The 20,016-nt window shown below is 48.5% G+C and overlaps 1 protein-coding gene across 4 annotated transcripts in view; it reads left to right on the top strand.

Moving 5' to 3' along the window:
- Nucleotides 1-20,016, top strand: part of HIPK2 (homeodomain interacting protein kinase 2) — a 173,090-nt gene that overhangs the window by 42,894 nt on the left and 110,180 nt on the right. For all 4 annotated transcript variants that reach the window (XM_046020152.1, XM_046020150.1, XM_046020151.1 and 1 more), the window contains exon 2: nucleotides 14,119-15,202. In XM_046020152.1, the coding sequence (XP_045876108.1) occupies nucleotides 14,119-15,202 (1,084 nt within the window). The remainder of the gene's footprint in view (nucleotides 1-14,118; nucleotides 15,203-20,016) is intronic.

Raw genomic sequence — 20,016 nt, forward strand, 5'->3', positions numbered from 1 at the left:
CATGAGCAGGGGGAGGGGCAGAGGGAGAGGGAGAAGCAGGCTCCCTGCTCAGAGGCTCCCTCTGAGCAGGGAGCCCGACGTGGGGCTCAATCCCAGGACCCTGAGATCATGACCTGAGCCAAAGGCAGACGTTTAACCAACTGAGTCACTGAGGTGCCTCAGGGTAGAACTTCTGTAAAAAACATTTTTAGGTAAAGTGGGTAAAATACAGGCTCTGTGTCTGTATCTTCTTGAAGTTTCCTGGGCATCCTCTATGGGAGTCATTATTGGAAGTTGCTTTCTTCTTGACCAAACCTGCTTTTCCTCCTGGAATCGCATTTGAGATGAGTACCAGATGAGTCCCATTTTGCTGTTTTTCTATTTTCCTTTGTCCATTGGAAAATAGCATACTGGACCCGTTGTACGTGGCGGGCACTGCCCTTAGTACTAGGAGCACCGGTTTTCCGAGGCACGTTGTATATTAGGCCTTGGAGAACCAGCCGACTCGCTGCCGTCCCCTTCCACGGAACACTTCGTCAGGGCTTGCTTCCCGCCAGGCACTGTTCCAAGCACTTTGAGTATGCTCACTCCCCTAAGCCTCTCCAGGACCCCCCTGAGAAACTGTTACTGCCTCCATTTCACAGATGAAGACACTGAGGCATAAAGAGGCTGTATAGCGTTCTGAGGCTGCACAGCCAGCAAGGAGCAGAACCGCGGCTGCTGGGAACCCAGCGACCATCCGGAATGAGCTCCTGGAGCACAGATCAGCGGTAACCCCCTGCCAGCAGGTGCCTCCCTGCATTAGAAGTCAGGACACAGACAGATTCTCCTGACTGTTGGCCATGCTGAGGGCTCCCCCAGGGCAAGAGCCCACGCGGTCAGAGCGGGTGCCTCCACTCAGTGCGGCGTCGGGTGACCCAGCGCTGCGGTCATTGGCCGGTGACCACACCAGAACCGGTTGGGTGACCATGACTCAGAGCACAGAAACGTCCTTGCAGCAGACCAAGGAGCCTGCTTTAATCTGCACAGCATAGACCCGGCCCCTGGCTGCCCTGCCAAGGGAGCCCCCCACCAGCTTGACACCCATGAACACCTGCTGGGGCGTTTGAACACCTGCTGGGGTGGCGAGAAGAAGCCACGTCGCATCACTGTGGTGTTTCTCATGTCAGAGCACGTGGTCGTGCTACTCTATGACTCCCCGCAAGCTCCCGGTTCGCTCGCACTTGCGGAGCGTGTTCTCGCTGTCCTGCCGTCTCTCATTTCTCCTTTTCCCTTCCCACTCCCTTCCTCCCAGCGTCCCCGCCTGCTTTCCACCCATCTCCCAGACTTTTCTTCCTTGGTGTCTCCCCGCCTCCCCTCCTCTTCCAGCCGTGGGAGCGGCACTTCCTCTCCCTTCCCCAGAACGATCTCTAATTGCGTTTTGTCAGATGTCAGTCACAGCGGCGGAGGGGAATGAAGAGCCTCACCAGGGACCCGAGGAGCCGCGGTGTAGTTTCTGTCGGGAGCAGCCGTCTGTGGCAGAGCAAGGGGCGGTGGTTTCCGTGTCCTCAGAAGAGGGCGGGCTGGCTCCCCGGTTTGCACAGGACCCAAGGGAGAGGCCTGCGTGTGCTTGGCATCGGAGCCGTCCCCGCCTTCGTGACTTCTTCCTCCAAGTTCTCTTCGCAGGGAGATAACCGCCTAGGAGAGAGAGGCTCAAAGACATACATAAACATGAGGCCGGGAGGCAGCGGACAGGTGTTGCCGGGCAGCAGCTTGCCGAGGGTGAGCCTTTGTCCTGCCTGCTTTATAGCGCGGCCCGCAGTTGAGGCTGGAACAGGGCAGGTCTGGGGAACCGCCGGCCCCGCCCCTCCACCGCTGGTGCCCGGCCGCTGAGCACACGGCGAACTTTCGCAGGCTTTCGCTGCCAAGTTCTGTAGTTTTGAAGTCAGAACGTGGGTCCCGATGAGCAAATGCATTTGCGTACGAAGAGGTGGTGTTTTATACCCTGGCGGGAACGGTAACTCACACAAGGGGGTAAAGCTCAGGAGGCTTCTAGTGCGTTTCAAGCAGGAGGAGGCAGAGGTGGACCCTGAGGGAGTCCCCCAGTGCGACCCTGCAGTCGTCACGGATCCTGTGTCTCAAGTTGCAGACACACACGTTCTTTCATTGAACTACATCCGAACTGTATGGCAGAGTTCCTAGCGCCCCCCTCAGAGTAGAGTACCCCAAACTGGCTCAAAACAAGACCAGTTTATTCTCTCATAGTCCTGGAGGCCGGAGGTCTGGAATCAAGGTGTCAGCAGGGCCAGGCTCCCACTGAGTCCCTGGACGGGGGCCTTCCTTGCCTCTTCCCAGCCTCCAATGGCTCCCAGAGGCCCTGGGCAGGCCTCGGCTCACGGCTGCTCCTCACTGACCTCTGCCTCTGTCGCCGTGTGGAATTCTCTGTGTGTCTGTGTCTTTCCTCCTCCTCTTGTAAGGACACCGGTCATGCTGGATTAGGAGTCACCTTAATGGCCTCATCTTACCTCCATCACATCCGCAAAGACCCTGTTTCTAAAGGAGTTCACATGTGCAGGTGTTGGGGGTTAGGACCCCGGCATATCTTTTGAGGGGACACATGGTACTAGAATTACATAGAGGAATGGAACTTGCACACTTTCTTGGTACGGAAGAGAATTGGCAGTGGCACAGTATTAGAATACCAAACGGGGAAGCGTAAAGTAGGTTTCCAGTGCTGATTTCTCAGCCTGCCAAGCAGTTCTGGACGTGAACCTACGTAAGCTCAAAAAGACAAATCCATTGTGGGCTGGGCATGGAATGAGTAAGGGTTAAGTAAGTAAAACACTTGATTTCTCTTTGCAACATGATACCAAACATTTAAGAATAACTTACTCTATTTTGCATAAAAGAGTAAAAAGCCTACCAGATTTTTGGTCTTGAATTAGACTTTATAGGACATTTCTGAAAGATAGAGAAGTTGATGGGACGCCTGGGTGACTCAGTGAAGCGTCTGACTTCAGCTCAGGTCATGATCTCAGGGTCCTGAGATCGAGCCCCACGTCATGCTCCACACTGAGAAGGGAGGCTGCTTGTCTCTCTCCCTCTCCCTCTGCCCCTACCCCCTGCTCATGCTCTCTTTCCCTGTCTCTCTTCTTGAAAAAAGAAAAATTGAATGCAAGGCTCACGTAGCATTACCAGACATATACCTATAGCCTCCCAAGTACCCGTTCCAGCTCTGGCTGACTCGTTTCCTGAGGTGGTCAGTCATGATTTTGGAACAGTAGTGAAGGGAGAGGGATGCCAGTGAGAGGGAGTGGCTGAAGGATTCAGGGACAAGGCTTTTGCAAAGATCTGTGACACAAACACCTGCAAATTAATACCATTGCACGTTTAACTGCCTTATTTAGAACGTTTCAAGAACAAAAGGAGTATCCTTGTAGATCTTTGAAAAGTGTGTGTTTGAACAGCTTTCATCTGTGTTGAAACCAGGAGTCTAGCTGATTGTGTTTGTATACTTTATGGATATTTACCCTTTTAATCCTACCAAGTTTGTGTAGAAGCGTTATTTTCTTGAGATCCTCAGTTGGAAGGAAAAATGTAAAGTTGAGAAATGTAACAGCCTCTGCAGGGTCTGCACTAAAAGGACAGTGTGGGGTGTCTGGGTGGCTCACTCGGTTAAGCATCCGACTCTTGATTTCGGCTCAGGTCCTGACCTCCGGGCTGTGGGATAGAGCCCCTTGTTGGGCCCTGCGCTCAGCGAGGAGCCTGCTTGTCCTTCTTCCTCTACACGCACTCTCTCTGTCTCTCTCTCGCTCAAATAAATAAAATCTATAAAGAAGAATAAAAAATAAAAGGACAGTATGGATTGCAGAAGAAAATTAGTGCATGTGAGACAAGACTGTCCCAAGGAGGAAGTGGAGAAGGAAACTCCCATCCCATGCCCAGCCCACAGATGATTCTCTCTTGAGCTTTCTCAGGTCCTACTTCAGAAATGCTCGACCCACCCAGAGGGAGCACTATAAACGTAGCTGGCTCTTGCCCACTTTGGTGGTGGTAATGGGTCGCTGCCAATTCTCCTTTACGCCAAAACTGACTGTAGTTATTCCTCAATATACATTACAGGTACCTCCCTGTATGGCCTTTTTCAGAAGCACTGCAACTTACACTGAGGCAGAATTTAATTTAAAATAACCACTTTGCTTTTGCTTGTTTCCTTATGTAATGTTTGACTAATTGAAATACCCTTGTAGGTCCTTTGAGGCAAAATATAGGGAAATCACAAAATGAAATGTCTTCTCTCCAAGGAGGGAAGAACAAAGAGAGTTCTTTTGGAATATCCTGACTCTATATCCTGAGAAAATTATACTCTAGTAAAATGCTTTTGGTTAACCCTCCCCTCCCCCTGCCCCAAATTCGCTTTATTCCTAACCCCTGTTACTTTAGAACAGGACCTCATTTGGAGATAGAATCTTTACACAGGTAATCAAGTTAGAGTAAGGTTGTTGGGGTGGGTTCTAATCCAACATGATTGGTGTCCTTATAAAAAGGGGGAAAGTTGGACACAGAGATTTGCATAGAGAGAAGAGGGAGTGAAGACACAAGGGAAAAGACAGCCTCCTACAGACCATGGAGAGCCTTGGAACAGATCCTGGGAACAAGTCCTCAGAAGCAACCAAACCTGCCAACACTTTGATCTTGACTTGCAGCCTTGATGTGGAATTTCTGTTGCTTAAGCTACCCAGTCTGTGGTCCCGTGTTCTAGCAGCCCTAGGAAACTAATACTATTAGGTGTAGAAGTTAAGGTTTTTAAAAACAATTCAGAATTAATGCAACTATGATTTTTAAAAAGGAGTTTGTGAGTTACTTTGTTTTTCCTTTCATTGATTCAGTTTCTGGAGAAAGAAACTGAAAAGCACGTGTGTCTTCCCTTCCATTGCACTACTAGGTTATTTATCAGAAGGATACAAAGATAGTGATTTGAAGGGGCATCTGTTTATAGCAGCAATTTCCACAATAGCCAGACCATGGAAAGAGCCCAGATGTCCATCAACAAATGAGTGGATGAAGATGTGGTGTATATATACACGTATACATATATACAATGGAATATTACTCGGTGGCTCAGTGGGTTAAGCCGCTGCCTTCAGCTCGGGTCGTGATCTCGGAGTCCTGGGATCGAGTCCCACATCGGGCTCTCTGCTCAGCGGAGAGCCTGCTTCCCTTCCTCTCTCTCTGCCTGCCTCTCTTGTGATTTCTCTCTGTCAAATAAATAAATCTTTAAAAAAAAAAAAAAAGTGAAATCTTGCCATCTTCAGTGATATGGATGGAACTAGAGGGTATTGTGCTAAGCGAAGTAAGTCGTCAGAGAAAGATAAAGAACATGATTTCACTGATATGTGGAATTTAAGAAACAAAATGGATAAACTTCAATGGGGAAGGAAAGATAAAATAAGATAAAAGCAGAGGGAAGCAAACCATAAGAAACTCTTAATTACAGTAAAGAAACTGAGGGTTGTTGGAGCGGAGGTGGGTGGGGGGTGAGGTAACTGGGTGATGGGCATTAAGGAGGGCACGTGATGTGATGCGCCCTGGGTGTTCTATGCAACTGATAAAATCACTGAACTCTACCCTCTGAAACTAATGATCAGTATATGTTAACTAAATTGAATTTAAATAAAAAAATTTTAAAAGCATGTATGTCTTATACTGGATTGGTGACTTTCAGATTGGCAGATTGGTAACATGGCCTCCATACAGTCCCTTTGTGGATCCCATGTACTTAACCACTGCAGTGAAAGGCTGGTTTATCCATAGTGGTTTATGGCTTAGTTAAGGCAATGTGGCAGAGTCATGGAAAAGGTGAATTTGAGAGAGGCTCAAAGCTATTATAGACGAGGTTAGCAACTTTTCAGAAAGAGAAGTCAGTCTGAACACGAGAGGAGCTGATTTCGACACATAATGAGCCAGTAGGTAGGTAGATTTTGAAAGTCCTGAAGAGAATCACATTTCTTGGAAAAGCCAGGAGATAACATGGTACATTTGGTTCTCTTCCCAGGAGAGCACCCCTTCTCCTCTTGACCGTGTGGAAAAAAAGGTCTGTTGGCTTATTTCTGGTCAGGCCCAATAGCTCTTTCTCTGTTTTCATTCTCCGGGATCAATCCCTTAATTGTGTTTATCATCATTTTATCCTTGACTTTTCCCTGTGACTCATACTTTCCTCCTCATGCTATTTGACCACGTCTGTGCCCCCAAGGATTTCTTTATTTGCCATCTGCTCCTCTTTCCACACCATTTCTCCTGGGAAAGCGCTATACCCACATGGCTTCGTTTTCCATCTAGGTGTTGTTGATGACAGTCCTTAGGTCAACATCTTTAGCCACGACCTCTCATCCATTCTCCTGTCCTGGGTTTTTTGCGTGAATTGTTTTGTTTTTTTTCGGTACATAGAGAACATTTCCTCTATGTTCTTATAAATGCCTACAATGAAATCTGTCCAAAATAGAGCTCTTCCAGCTGGACGCTCCTCTCAAAATTGGCAACACCATTCCTTTCTTAGTCTCTTTGGGATGTGAACTTTTGATTTCAGTCTTTTCCCCTTTTGGTATATTTGTCACTTCATCCTGCTGATCTTTGTTTGGCAATATTTTTGGCGATGTCCCTTTGTCTTTGGCATATGCATGAGCTGATTCAGGATCACTCTTCCCTCTCCCCCCTCCGATGAATCCTGTGCTAGGTTAACGCACCCTCTTGAAACCCATTCTCTTCTCAAAATGGTTTGTCCTCGGTCAAGATTCATCTCGGCAAATGGGAACTAGATGCTGATTATCCATGACCAGGGGCCCCTGACATCTTAACTTTGGCAAATGAAGCAATCCCTTGCCTCAGAGTTTCGGCATGAATAGTCCAACATTGAGTATTTCAGCTTGGATACCTCGTCAGGGCTCGTACTTCAACTTGTGGACAGCCAGCTCTGTTATCCCCGCCCCCCCGAGATAGCCAGCTTTGGCTCCACGTCCCATCTTTCCTGTCCCCATCACGGAACCCCACTCCTCTGAGTCTCCCAGACATATTTGATTCTTCTCTCCTTTGCCCTTACAGCTCACCTGTTAGTGCTGTCTTGCCTTTTCTTCTCCACAAAGTCGTATGTTTCTGCTCCTTCCTTTCTATTTTCTTAGGCAGTTCCTTAGTCCAGATCCTCACTGCATACCCCCCACCCCCACCCCGCACTGCTGTGAAAGCCCAGATCATCCTACTCCAGACCAGCGCTCTGTCCACTGTGCCTCTCTGCATCAGATAAATGAAGTTTATCCCTTTACTGGGATAAATTTGATTTATTTGAACAATTTTGAATGGTCACATTTCTCAGACGTCATCGGAAGGAGATGATACAGAAACAGTAAATGACCCAGGATAACCGTCACGAGCGCCCGTTGTCGTAGCAGGTGGTGTGCCATTGGCTGTGCTCTGTCCTTTATATCTGTCGCCTCTCACATGTCCGCTTCTGTGTCTCCTTGCCCGCTGTTGTACCACACGTCTCCTGGTTTGGTGCTTCTAGTCTGAGACCAACAACATGAAGCAGAGTGCTTAATAGCATGGACCTGAGAGTCAGTCAGACCTCAGTTCAAGTCCCAGCCCGGCTCCTAGTAGCAAAGTGACCTTGGACCAACGAGGTCATCTCCCCAAACTCCATTTACTCAGCTGTAAAACAGGGAGAATGCACTTCACCCTGCAGTTGTGGGGTGTAAGCCCCTGGAGTCTGACCCAGAGAGCAGAGTCAATGACAGTCTCTCTACAGTGTACTTGTGTTAGAAGACAATCAGTTAAGACCAGGTGAAGGCGGAAGGTTTGAAGCGAGTGGCAGTAGTGGTAGGGCCTAATGTCGGCTTTATTGAGTATTCCCAACTTAACTTCTAGAAGATTGAAGTAATAGAAGATGACAGTTCCGGGTAAGTAGGCTGTTGGTGCACACGGTTGTTTCTGGGCTTTGCATTTGCTGTTGTGTTGCTAGCATGTACGTACTCCTATGTTGTCCCTAAGCAAAGCCTGAACTTCCTGAGGGCATAGGCCATAGGGCTAGCTGCTTCCCACAATGTGCTCACATCCGTTAGCAGGATCCGGAACAGTGTCCTTCTGCCTTTCAAAAGATAACGCCATTTTTCTAACCTCAGCTCAAGTCTTAACTCCTCTAAGCTCCTGTCATACTTACTTTGGCAAGTTGCTTAGAATTACCAGTTGTTCTTTTTAATGTGCAATGAACTTGGCATCACCCTTGGGGTTTTAATCGCCTTTAGGGCGGTGCCGATCTGTTAGATGTCTTTGTTTTCTCTTTTGTGCCCAACCCCAGTCTTTTTTATAGAGAGGACCCTTAGTGGAATCAGTAGTATTGTTATTGTTGTTATTGACGAAGGAATTCTGTTGAGCTTTGGTTGATCCTAAACTGTGCTCTGATGGGATACACTATATATTTAACATTACATAACTAGTGGATAAACAGACTTTGATTGAAAACAGTATAAAAGCCCCAGAGACATTTAGTATACACTATTTTGGAAATGTATCATTTAAAATTGGCTAATCCGAAATTATCTTCGCACCACTTGTAAAATATGGACTTGATAAGCAGGATGACTATCATTAAAATTTTATGAATATAGTTTTGCATGTCCATGAAGACATTTTTTTTTCTAGTACTTTTCAACTCCTGAGGCATCAAATTACCATGTTATACAGGGTGATCAAGAGCTTTTCAAGTTAACTCTTTTCTGGTTGCCTAAAAATGTCCATTCAGGTGCATATTTCTAACATTCACATATTTTTGACATTCCTTCTGACGTATTCTACAACTTTATAGAATCGTATTAGGTAATGTGATCTCTTAAGACAAATATGGCATCCTGTTGGATATGGGACTTACTCCTTCAAGTTCCTGATTGTTTCTATCAAATACTCATTGTTCAGCAAAAGCGTGTGTCAGAGGATTTAGGGAAGTGGGGAAATTTGTACCTCTTACACTAAGGTCCTCACAATTGTGTTCTTTTTAATAATATAACAGGATTCTGCATGGTAACCTATTTCACATCTGCCAAACCACAATTAAACTTTATCCACTGCTGGAAATGGTGCCATTATTTTACTTATAATTCCTTCTCTCAAGCTTTGGTAGAATTTAGTGAAGTTGAGTTCAGTGTAATTTCTTTTTAAATCATAGTTGAACCCTCACTCATCTCCGTGGTTTCACCAGAGTGTGATCTTCCAGTAGATAATTTTGGGGTGGTGAAATGGAAAGGAAATGTACTCAGATGTGAAGCAACTTTTCAGTTCATCTAGTTGTGAAATACAAAATTATGAAGAAACTGAGCAAATAAGTGGAGGGAAGAAAGAACTAAATGGGCCAGTCCTTTAATAAATGACATTTTTTAAAAAAAAATCTTATGAGTTAAAACTTCAGGAAAATCATGAAGATTTTTGGCTATTCTTATTTTTAGGTGGAAAAAATTACTCTTAACCTTAGAAAACTGAATTTCTCATTAAATCATTAAGACAGAGACAAAGAGGCACATAGAATTACCTTGATTTGAACTTCTAGAATCAAGGTCTGATTTTTCCACTTATCGTAGGAGCCGAAACCCATCACTTGACTTCCTAGCTTTCAAAGTGGGACCCTCGTGAGAATGAATTGGAAAGGGTAACTCTGGACCATCCCAGACAGAGTCTGGTGTGTGCTCACCCTGTCCATAAAACATCCAGCCTGGATCCTAGTATGTGCTAGGTGCTCAAGATGTTAAGATCTGGAGAACTGTGATAACCGTGAAGAACAGTGTTTGAGTCTGAGGCAGCCGGCATGGTGAGGGGCATTTCTAGCCATGCGCATCTCCTCTCTGATCCCGGGCATCCGTCACCAGAGGTAGCCAGTGATGATTTCCACAATTTTATGACCCTTGGCTGTCATCCCAATAACAAATAAGTCATAAGCCATCCTCTTTCCATCTGTAAAATTCCACTTCTGCACCCTGGCCTTTCTACCAAAATGTTTTTGAGACAGGGAAAAAATAGGAAAAAGAACCACTTCTCCTTAATGTAACATCAGCGTATTTCCTCTACTGCCCCCCAACCCTTCCCTCCCCAAGTCCTTGAGGGTTGAGGGGCAAACCAGGTAGCAGAGGACAATGGAAATGCTTGTTTTGTCTCCAGTGGCTAATTTACTAAAAGTCAAGGGATTGGTTATTTCTATATTGCACACAACATCTAAAACAGTATGAATATTTAATACTGATAACTATAGGAAAAAAACATTTTCAGTGTTATTGCAGAATTAGGGAGAGGTTGACTTGAACAAAAAGAGCAATAGGAAAAACAGGTAGAGTAGGTTCTGAGTGAGCGCGTCAGAGTGGTCTAGTTGGGCAGAAGGATGTCTACGGAGGTACCATTTTGCATCGGTGGATACTGGAATTCAGGATCCACACAAGAAGGGAAGCCTCGGTCAGATCTGTGGGATGGGGGTGGGGTTCAGAGCGTTTGTCAGGTGTCAGGCTGAGGCTGCTTGTGGGAAGTCAGAGCACGTCCAGGCTGAAGTATAGACAAAGTGAGCACTGACACCAGGCCAGGAGCTGCCTAGCCCCTGCCTTGGTTTTATTCAAAGAGTCTTGGTTTGGGTGGGAAAATAGTGGCAGGTTTTTCTTTACTCTCCGGAGGGAGGCCTGATTCCATAGGTGCCTGTGACTGGTCATTGCTCTAAAGCCAGAAAACTAAGCTCTCTGGGAGGCCCGGCCAGTTAGAGTGCTTTGTTCCATCAGCTGAGTGCCTACCACGGGTAATAAACTTGGTTTAATACTGGGGAAAACACGAGGATGAGGTATAAACTGGAGTTCTTAGACCCAGATTATAGCCTGGTTATGGAAACAATGACCTAAATGTGTAAAAAGTGAAATAGCACAAAAGATAAGTAATTCAGTTCAACAAGACAAAAGAGATTTTGCAAGTCACAAGTACAATTTATGGCCAATTGGATAGTACATATGGTAAGTGCCATAGGGAAAGAGATATCATCACTGTGGGTTGGAGAGGTCTGGGAAGAGGAGGGATCTGAATTGTCTTGTCTTTGAATAAATTGAGAGAAACGGTGAAAGCCTGCCAGAGGAGGGAATGGTGAAAGACCATGGAGGTAGGGTGTGTAAGAGACATTCTAGAAACAGTGAGTAGAACAGCTTAATTCAAGTTGGAGATTGAGGACAGTTACTAAGTTACTAGTTGGAGATGAAGCCAGCAAGGTAATTGAAATCAAATTTAATGGTGTTAAATGAAAGAGTCCTCCACTTTATCCTGTAGACACCAACGAGTCATTGAAAGTTTTTGGACAGGGCTCCTGGATGGCACAGTTCATTGAGCGTTCATCTCTTGGTTTTGGCTCAGGTCGTGATTTCAGGGTTGTGAGATTGAGCCCCAGGTCTGGCTCCACACTCTGGAGTCTGCTTAAGGCTCTCTCTACTCCTTACCACACGCACACACTCTCTCTCTCTTTCTCTGTCTCTCTCTCTAAAATAAATCTTAAAAAAAAAAAAAAGAAAAGAAAAAGAAAGAAAGAAAATGGTTTTGGACAGGAGTAACATGCTTAGAAATATTCTAGGAAAATTAATCTGGAGGCTCAATATGGACAAATTAGAGGAAAAGAGACTGCTCAGGTAGACCAGATGTCTGTTTGGTCTAGTCCTACTAGAAAGCAGTAAATGTTTTAACTTTGGAAGTAGCAACAGGAACAGAAATAAAGAGATGGATACAAAAGACATTTTGAAAGAAGGAAAAATTACTAAGACTCAGCATCTTCTTGTCTGTGGATAAAAGAAGACTCATCAAAGGTAAATCCACGTTTTTGGAACCAAGTGATTGGAAGAATATTCTATGAACAGAAAGGGGGAATGTTAGAAAGGGGTTTGAGGTGGTTAAATTTTTAGGAGAAGATAAGGGAGTTCAGCTTTGGAAGATAGTCTTTCATGCAGCAGGGGGCAGAAATATATTCATGGAAGGTAAGAGGGAGAGCCTGGCCAATTGTGAAGACAGGAGTCACCTTCATAGACATGACAGGTCAGACTGTTTGAATGAATGTCTTCCAGAGAGAACAGGGTCAAAGTGTTGGAAATGCCAACATTTTAAAGGAGAAAGAGGTAAAGGAACCAAGGCACACAGTATGCAATCAGACACTGGAGGAGGAGATTACAGATTCTCATAAGCACAGATAAGAGCATCAAGAAGGAAGTTGTGGTCAGCGTATCAGATGTTGCAGGGAGGTCAAGGGGGAATAGGGGCTGAAAAAAGCCCTTGGGTTAGGCAATTAGGAAGTCGTTTACCTTTAAGAACACAGAACTATAGTGTAGGGATGTGGGGGTTAGGGGAGCATGGCTTAAGGAATGAGCCTTGAAGAGAAGGGAGCATAAACCACTGATTACAGGTGAGAAGAAGGAAAAAACTAACGGGCAAGAGTATGGCTCTTAACTCCTCTTGGCTTTTAAGTCGGGAGTATGTTCACACACACACACACAAAGGCAGAAGAAAAAGATTAAGTCATTGATTAGCTGGGCAAAACGTTATTAAGTGCCTAGTGAGGACTTGGGACTAATTAACAGGCAGGAACTGAAAGCTGTAAGAGAAGAGGAGGACAGGGGAGGGAACCAGAGAGGAGGAATCATGAGAATTGGACAAAATTTTTGTGTTGGAGAGACTCCGCTTCCTCTGAGACCGGAGAGAAGGAAGAAAGGATGGCGGGGAGGGGGGTGCATGTAGATTCTGGAATGTTCTGGTGTCTGCTGGGAGAGAAAGGGTGGCCAGGGTGACAGGGGACCAGGTGGGAAGGAAAATATTTGTTAAATGACCACTCTAGGTAACGAGAAGGGATCAGAGACACAAACACGAGGACGGCTAAACAGGAGTGGTGCTTGAGGAAGCCCCACTGTCCTTGTGCTTCCAGGAGAAACGTTTGTCGGCTGCAGTTAGCTGGTGAGCAGTGTCTGTTTTCATTTGCACCTCTAAGAACTTGACTTTCTCGTTGTCTTATTTTTTCTTGATAGTTTTTTATGAATTTTTGTTTGTGTCTAGAATCACTGTAATTGTAAATGGTACTATTCCAGAGTTAATGGTCTTACCGATTTCTGCGGTTATCTCAATTGTGGCTGAGATGTTGGAATGAAATAATAGTGCTTTCTAGATAAACACATTGATAGATGGACTGAGCGGGAAAGTTAGTGAGTGGAGCCCATGAATGATGCTACTTCGTCCGCCCCCCAAATACATAAATGCTTTAATGATATAAAATAGATGATAGAATGTCTTATTTAGGCCATCTAAACGAAGATATCAAGACTGACTGCTCTTCTCCTCAGCCTTACAGAATTCATTTAAGATGACTAAGATCCCAGAGAGTACAGTTCATCCAGAAGCTAGTGGTTCCTGAGTGATTCCACGATTGGACCTATGTGGGAAGACGTCTTAGCTAACCTGGGGTCTGTGACAGGGAGCAGTAGACCATGTGGGACAACTTAGTCTGTAACAGTTAACTGGGCCACCTGATAAGGTCCTCGGTTTTAGTAGGATTGCAGCCCAGTGAGAATTGAGGAAGAATCTGTTTCTATCACAGACAATATTTATTTATTTTTATTTTCAAAAGATTTTATTTATTTATTTGACAGAGATCACAAGTAGGCAGAGCAGCAGGCAGAGGGAAAGGGAGAAGCAGGCTCCCTGCTGAGCAGGGAGCCCGATGCGGGGCTCGATCCCAGGACCCTGGGATCATGACCTGAGCGGAAGGCAGCGGCTTATCTGACTGAGCCACCCAGGCACTCCTGTCACAGACAGTATTTATTTAAAAAGAAGTAATGAACAGACTTCGGATATTCTCATTCTGTATCTGAATCTTGGTTGTGTTCCTGACTGACTCTAAGTTCTTCCATCCTCCTAATGATGACCGTTAGAACACTCAGACTCCTTGGCCTTACAGACTGGGTGGCCACAATGTGCTCTGGGGGGATTAGGCTCACTTTTCCCCGCCTTGCTTTGAGGTTGGAGGAGAACATTCTCTAGGAGCCCAGCCACTGGGCGGACGTGTTGGATCCGTTGGATTCACTCATTTAAGGGTGACTCCAGTCCTTACCTTCCCCATCCTTTGTCTTGTAGGTATGGCCTCACATGTGCAAGTCTTCTCCCCTCACACCCTTCAATCAAGTGCCTTCTGTAGTGTGAAGAAACTGAAAGTAGAGCCGAGTTCCGCCTGGGACATGACTGGGTACGGCTCCCACAGCAAAGTGTATAGCCAGAGCAAGAACATACCACCTTCTCAGCCAGCCACCACAACCGTCAGCACCTCTTTGCCGGTCCCAAACCCAAGCCTACCTTACGAGCAGACCATCATCTTCCCAGGAAGCACCGGCCACATAGTTGTAACATCAGCAAGTAGCACTTCTGTCACCGGGCAAGTCCTCGGCGGACCACATAACCTAATGCGTCGAAGCACTGTGAGCCTCCTTGATACCTACCAAAAATGTGGACTCAAGCGTAAGAGCGAGGAGATTGAGAACACAAGCAGCGTGCAGATCATCGAAGAACATCCACCCATGATTCAGAACAACGCGAGCGGGGCCACCGTCGCCACTGCCACCACATCGACTGCCACGTCCAAAAACAGTGGCTCCAACAGCGAAGGGGACTACCAGCTGGTCCAGCATGAGGTGCTGTGCTCCATGACCAACACTTACGAAGTTCTGGAATTCCTGGGCCGAGGGACGTTCGGGCAGGTGGTCAAGTGCTGGAAGCGGGGCACCAATGAGATCGTGGCCATCAAAATCCTGAAGAACCACCCGTCGTATGCGCGGCAGGGTCAGATCGAGGTGAGCATCCTGGCCCGCTTGAGCACGGAGAGCGCCGACGACTACAACTTTGTCCGCGCCTACGAGTGCTTCCAGCACAAGAACCACACGTGCTTGGTGTTTGAGATGTTGGAGCAGAACCTCTATGACTTTCTGAAGCAGAACAAGTTTAGCCCCTTGCCCCTCAAATACATTCGCCCCGTCCTCCAGCAGGTAGCCACAGCCCTGATGAAACTGAAGAGCCTCGGTCTCATCCATGCTGACCTCAAACCGGAGAACATCATGCTGGTAGATCCTTCGAGACAACCGTACAGAGTCAAGGTCATCGACTTCGGGTCAGCTAGTCACGTGTCCAAGGCTGTGTGTTCCACCTACTTGCAGTCCAGATACTACAGGTAAGACCGCTGGTCCGGACACAGGAGATGCCGAGTGCCCCTGGCGTGCACAGAGTGTGCTGCGGGGGTCTCCGGGGCGGGGTCGGGGGTACAATTACACACCCCCAGCTGTTGCCCTCACGGGACCATTGTTTGGCCATAAAATGAGGACATGCACGTGAAAATGATGGTTAGAAGGCACAGGAGAGTGGAGCCAAGTAAGCAGCTCGGCGTAGGTGTTCAGGCTCCGAAGCGACTCCTGGAGGCTGGGGTGAAGGGCATGGCAGGGCCTTCAGGTCCGGCAGGTGTGGGGAGCCGGACGTCGGCCTGGGGAGCAGGAGGGGTGTGCGTCATTGAAGTCCCTGCTGCGGGAATGCGCAGCACTTGCACCAGAGACAAGGAGGACAGCCGCCCGCAACCACAGCAGGGGACCTGTAGGTGATAGCGGATATGAGTGGAAGGAGGGGTTGGGGGGTTGGGGTCTTAAATCCTCGACTAAGGGGTTGGGTTGCAGCTGTGTCCTTAAACACGGAGCAAGCACTGAGGCGTCGGAACAGGTAGCAGGGTGGTGATTGGAGGGTAGCAGGACCTGAGCGATGCTGAGAAGATGACTTCTATGTCCCCGGGCAGGAGGGAGGGAGAGGTGTGGCCCCGGGGCTGAGGGGACCATCGGCGCAGGCATGTATGTGGTGGAGAGCTCCGGGTCTGGGCAGGATGGAGGGAGGGTTGTGGCAGCCTGGGAGTGCAAGGCTTGTATTCCTTCCCTCGCGCAACAAGGATTGACCGCGCTCCTGGCACATGCCAGGCGCAGTGCCGGGTGCCAGGATACGGCACTGGCTTTGAGAAACCCCAGGTTGACCCGGACACCTCCGCTGGCTAAGCTGTGTGGCGTGGGCATGTTGCCTTGTACCTCTGTGCCTTCTCTTCCGCAGCCATGAGCTGGGAAGTCTGTGTCGTGCAGCCCAAGAGCTTCCCTCGCTGTCCAGCTCATGGTCGGTGTGTGAGGAGTGGGGAGAAGTGGGAAGCAGGAGAGCGTTGGGGGACACAGCAGGTGGGCTGTGTTTGCAGGAACGTCAAGCAGTCCAGTGAACGTGGACGTTGGCCAGAACAACCTAAAACTGCAGTGAGAAAACAGGACCCATTTAAGAGGCTGTCACGCAGGCCATGAAAACAGGGCCCCGGGTCTCCTGTGCCCGAACCCTTGTGCCCTGACCTTCCGATCGGGCTGTGCGTTCTGCACACCTCCAGGCCACAGAGAAGGCTGCAGAAGGTGCTAGAGCTGTGTGAGCACAACGGACCGCTCACATCCCCGAGGCTGACCGGCCCCCGACTACCCTCCTCAGCCTTCGGGTCTCAGTAGATAACCTCACGCCCAGGCCCTGAGACCTCTGGGCCCCAGGTCATGCCCCTTCCTGTTCCTCACAGGGGGCCCTGCTGTGTCCCTGCTGCAGCACCCGCCCCCAGCTCCTGAACCACAGAAGCTCTTCCAGACTCCACTCCTGCCCTGCCCCAGCCCCTCCCCAGCCATGTCCTTCCCCAGCATTCCTTTCCCACTTCGTCCACCCGTCCACCCGCCGAGGCATCTCCCCGACTGAGGATCAGCCTCCGCTGCCTTCTGCCCCCCTGCCTCCCTTGCCCCCCTGCCCCCTGCCTCCCCTGCCTTCCTGTCTCCCTGTCTCCCTGCCCCCTGCCCCCCCTGCCTCTCTGCCCCCCTGCCTCTCTGCCCCCCTGCCCTCTGCCCCCCTGCCTCTCTCCCTGCCTGCCCCCTGCCTCCTCTGCCCCCTGCCTCCCCTGTCCCCCTGCTCTCCGCCCACTCCCTTCCTGCCAGCCCCAGGAGGGAAGGCTCTGTTGCTCGCTCACTTGCAGTCTGCTGTGGGCCCCTCTGCTCTGGAGCCACACGGAGAGGGAAGCCTGGTGCCCGGTGCCCGGTGCTGTGGCCGCAGAGGAGGGGGACCTGGGCCGGGAAGCCTGCAGGAGAAGGCCCTGCAGGAACCCTGTGGGCAGAGTTGAAGGAGGAGGATGTGTGAGGAGGACAGCGAGCCCAGGTTCTCTTTAGGAAGTACCCTTCTTTGCAAGGTAGCTCTGGGTGGCGTCATAACGGGTCACCTTCACAGGTCACGGAAGGACCAGCTGGTACTTGGGCTTCTAATACTCGGTTACCCTAAGTTGCTGCTTGACGAACAGATACCGGTTTTACTCACCTTTACTAGAAATTGAGCATGGCGACTTGTCAAGAGACTTTTTAAAAACTGTCAGAAAGGCAATGCATATCGAGAGTAAAACTTGATGGATGAAGGAAGTTGATTTTAGGGATTCTTTATGTACTCACGGCTTCTCGCCGCCTTGTGCCCCTTGTGCCCGCCCGACATTCCCACTCCCCTCCCACCAGGTGGTCTCTGCCTCTGGTGCCTCTGGGGCCAGGGAGTCTGGTGGGTGTGGAAGGCTTGTTTGCACATAGTCTCGGGGCTCTCCGTAGCTCCCCTCCCCCTGTCTCTTACCTCTGGCCCCTGCACCCCCTCCCTGTGTAACACCCCTTTCTTTACCCTTAGATGACTGTTGCCTAACATTCTGGGCAGGCAAACCTCTTCCTCCTCGCAGTCCCCTTGGCCAAAAAGACGCGTATCCTTGGGTCCCTGTGGTGGGCCTCCGTGCCTGGCTCTGGTTTCGTGGGCGCAGCCCCCATGAGAGCCAGCCCAGCTGTTCTGCCTCAGGTGCCGCATCGTCTTGACATTGGTCACCTCGTTCCGCGCCCTCCCCAGGCCTCCTCTGAACCCCGGAGTGGTTTGCTGCCACAGAGAGCAGTGCAGGTGCTTCCGGACGGTCTTCGGTTCCATCTGTGTGAGTCCCAGCTCTCTGTGAGGGACAGCCAACTCCAGGCCACGATTACCAAGTTGATTTTCCCAGTCGCTTTGCCTCTCCTGGGGGCTGGGAGCAGGAAAAATCTCTGCAGTTGTCCATTGTTGATCTGAGAAGGAAGACATTTTCAGCCACCTCTTGAGAGAGCATGTCTGTGTTGGAGCTGCCTGGGGTGGGGAAGTCAGCCCACGGTCCTTCCACAGGGCCTGGTTCCCCGGGGGTCCCCCTGTGTCTGTGCTGGGTGCCTTACCCCTGGGACCTCTCACTTTCAAAGGGGAGGACACTCCCATGTCCCTCCTTATTTTAATTTCCCTGAAAGTGACATGGAAACGGTACGACATGGAAAAATCGGTGGTGTCACAGAGAGGAACTCCAGGATTTGGTTGGCCGAGGCTCGAGGCATATTACTGTAGAGGCAAGCCTGACGGGAAACAAAGGCTCCATTCTTAGGTTTATACTTTGGATGCATGAGTATCCCCTTCCTACTTGACCTTCCAACTTGAAGGTCTGTTACATAGGCAACTGCCAAACTGCACTGTTTCTCAAACTGTATTCTGCATAAGAACCACCAAGAGAGCTTGTTAAGAACACATTTCCACCAAGGTCCGGCCCCAGACCCACCAAATCAGAAGTTTCCAGAGGAGTGCCCCCCGAGAAGGTCTCCAACCTGTGCATGTGTGCACGCGCGCACACACACACACATACACACACACACACAGAGTTTACTGCAGGGAATTGTATGTGAGCTTGGGTAGGGGGTTTTCAGCCCACTCTGAGAAACACTGCTGGGGAGAAAGAGATTTCCTTAATGGTGTTGCCTTTCACATGCTCACACCCCAAGAAATGGAGTCGTAGGTAATCCTCTTTCTTCCTGTTACCTCACCTTGGAAGTCCCTGCCATTTCCCTATGTGATTCTACACTGATGACAGTTTTTAACGGGGTTTTGGGGGGGTTTTTTTATTTTTGTTTTTTTGGTTGTTGTTTGTTTCGGTGGAGACTGAGCAAGTCATAAATTGATGTGGGGGTATTTCCACCATTGTTGAGGCCAGGAAACTAAGAACAAGACCAAATATTAAGCTCTGCTTTCCAGAAAAACAAACAAAAGACCTGCCATTCAGGCAGAAGATAGTGATTAAAATGTGTAGATTTTTTTTTTTTTTTTTGGTTTCTGCTCTGGGCTATTCAAAATACTCTGGACTTAATTTGGAACAAAGACCTTGACTAAGACCTCAGAAAAATGGGCATAAAGATTTAGGACATAAAAATGTCCAGTAATCTCCTTGTTCAGAGTAATCTAACCGTTTTTTTTTTTTTTTTTTTGGCTGATTCTTTTGGTTGCAGAGATTATCTTCCGGTTGGTTACACGGCTGTTTGAGGTCGGGTAGAGATCTGTTTTAATTCAGTTCGGTTCATCAGGCGTTCGCTGGGTCTTGCTCTGGTCCTGCAGTGAATCTCCTAAAAGGAAGGAGATAAAGGAAGGGGTCTAGTCCTGAGTGTATGGTCTCTCTGCAGTGATCAAAACCCGAAACAAATCGCCTAGAGTAGAATTCTGGTGTTTAGATAGTGCAAATGTTTGACGACCCTGTAGATGCTCATTGAGGGGGAACAAATCATGAGAAAAACTAGGGAAGGAAATTCAAAGTCAGCGAAAGATTATGCCAGACGGGTTAATAGGGAGGGTTTCTAGAGTAGGAGCTGTATGGAAGGAATCTCGACGTGGGTCGTACAGGAAATGAGAGATGGGGGTGAGGGAGCCTGGGAGCCACTGGGATGGGCACAAATCAGGGAAGATGGTGACGTCTGGAAGGAGTTGAAGACTTGGGTTGGAGTAGGGATTAGGGGAGTGAGGTCTTGTGGGGGACAGTATTAACGTAGGAGTTGGGGCTTGGATTTAACAACAGTAATGTAATGAAATTAATCAATTGGAATAGAAAAAAAAAGTTGGGGGGAACCTAGAGGCTAGGAGGCCACAGTCATT

This window comes from Meles meles, chromosome 10 (genome assembly GCF_922984935.1).
Source record: "Meles meles chromosome 10, mMelMel3.1 paternal haplotype, whole genome shotgun sequence".
Classification (NCBI taxonomy): Eukaryota; Metazoa; Chordata; class Mammalia; order Carnivora; family Mustelidae; genus Meles; species Meles meles.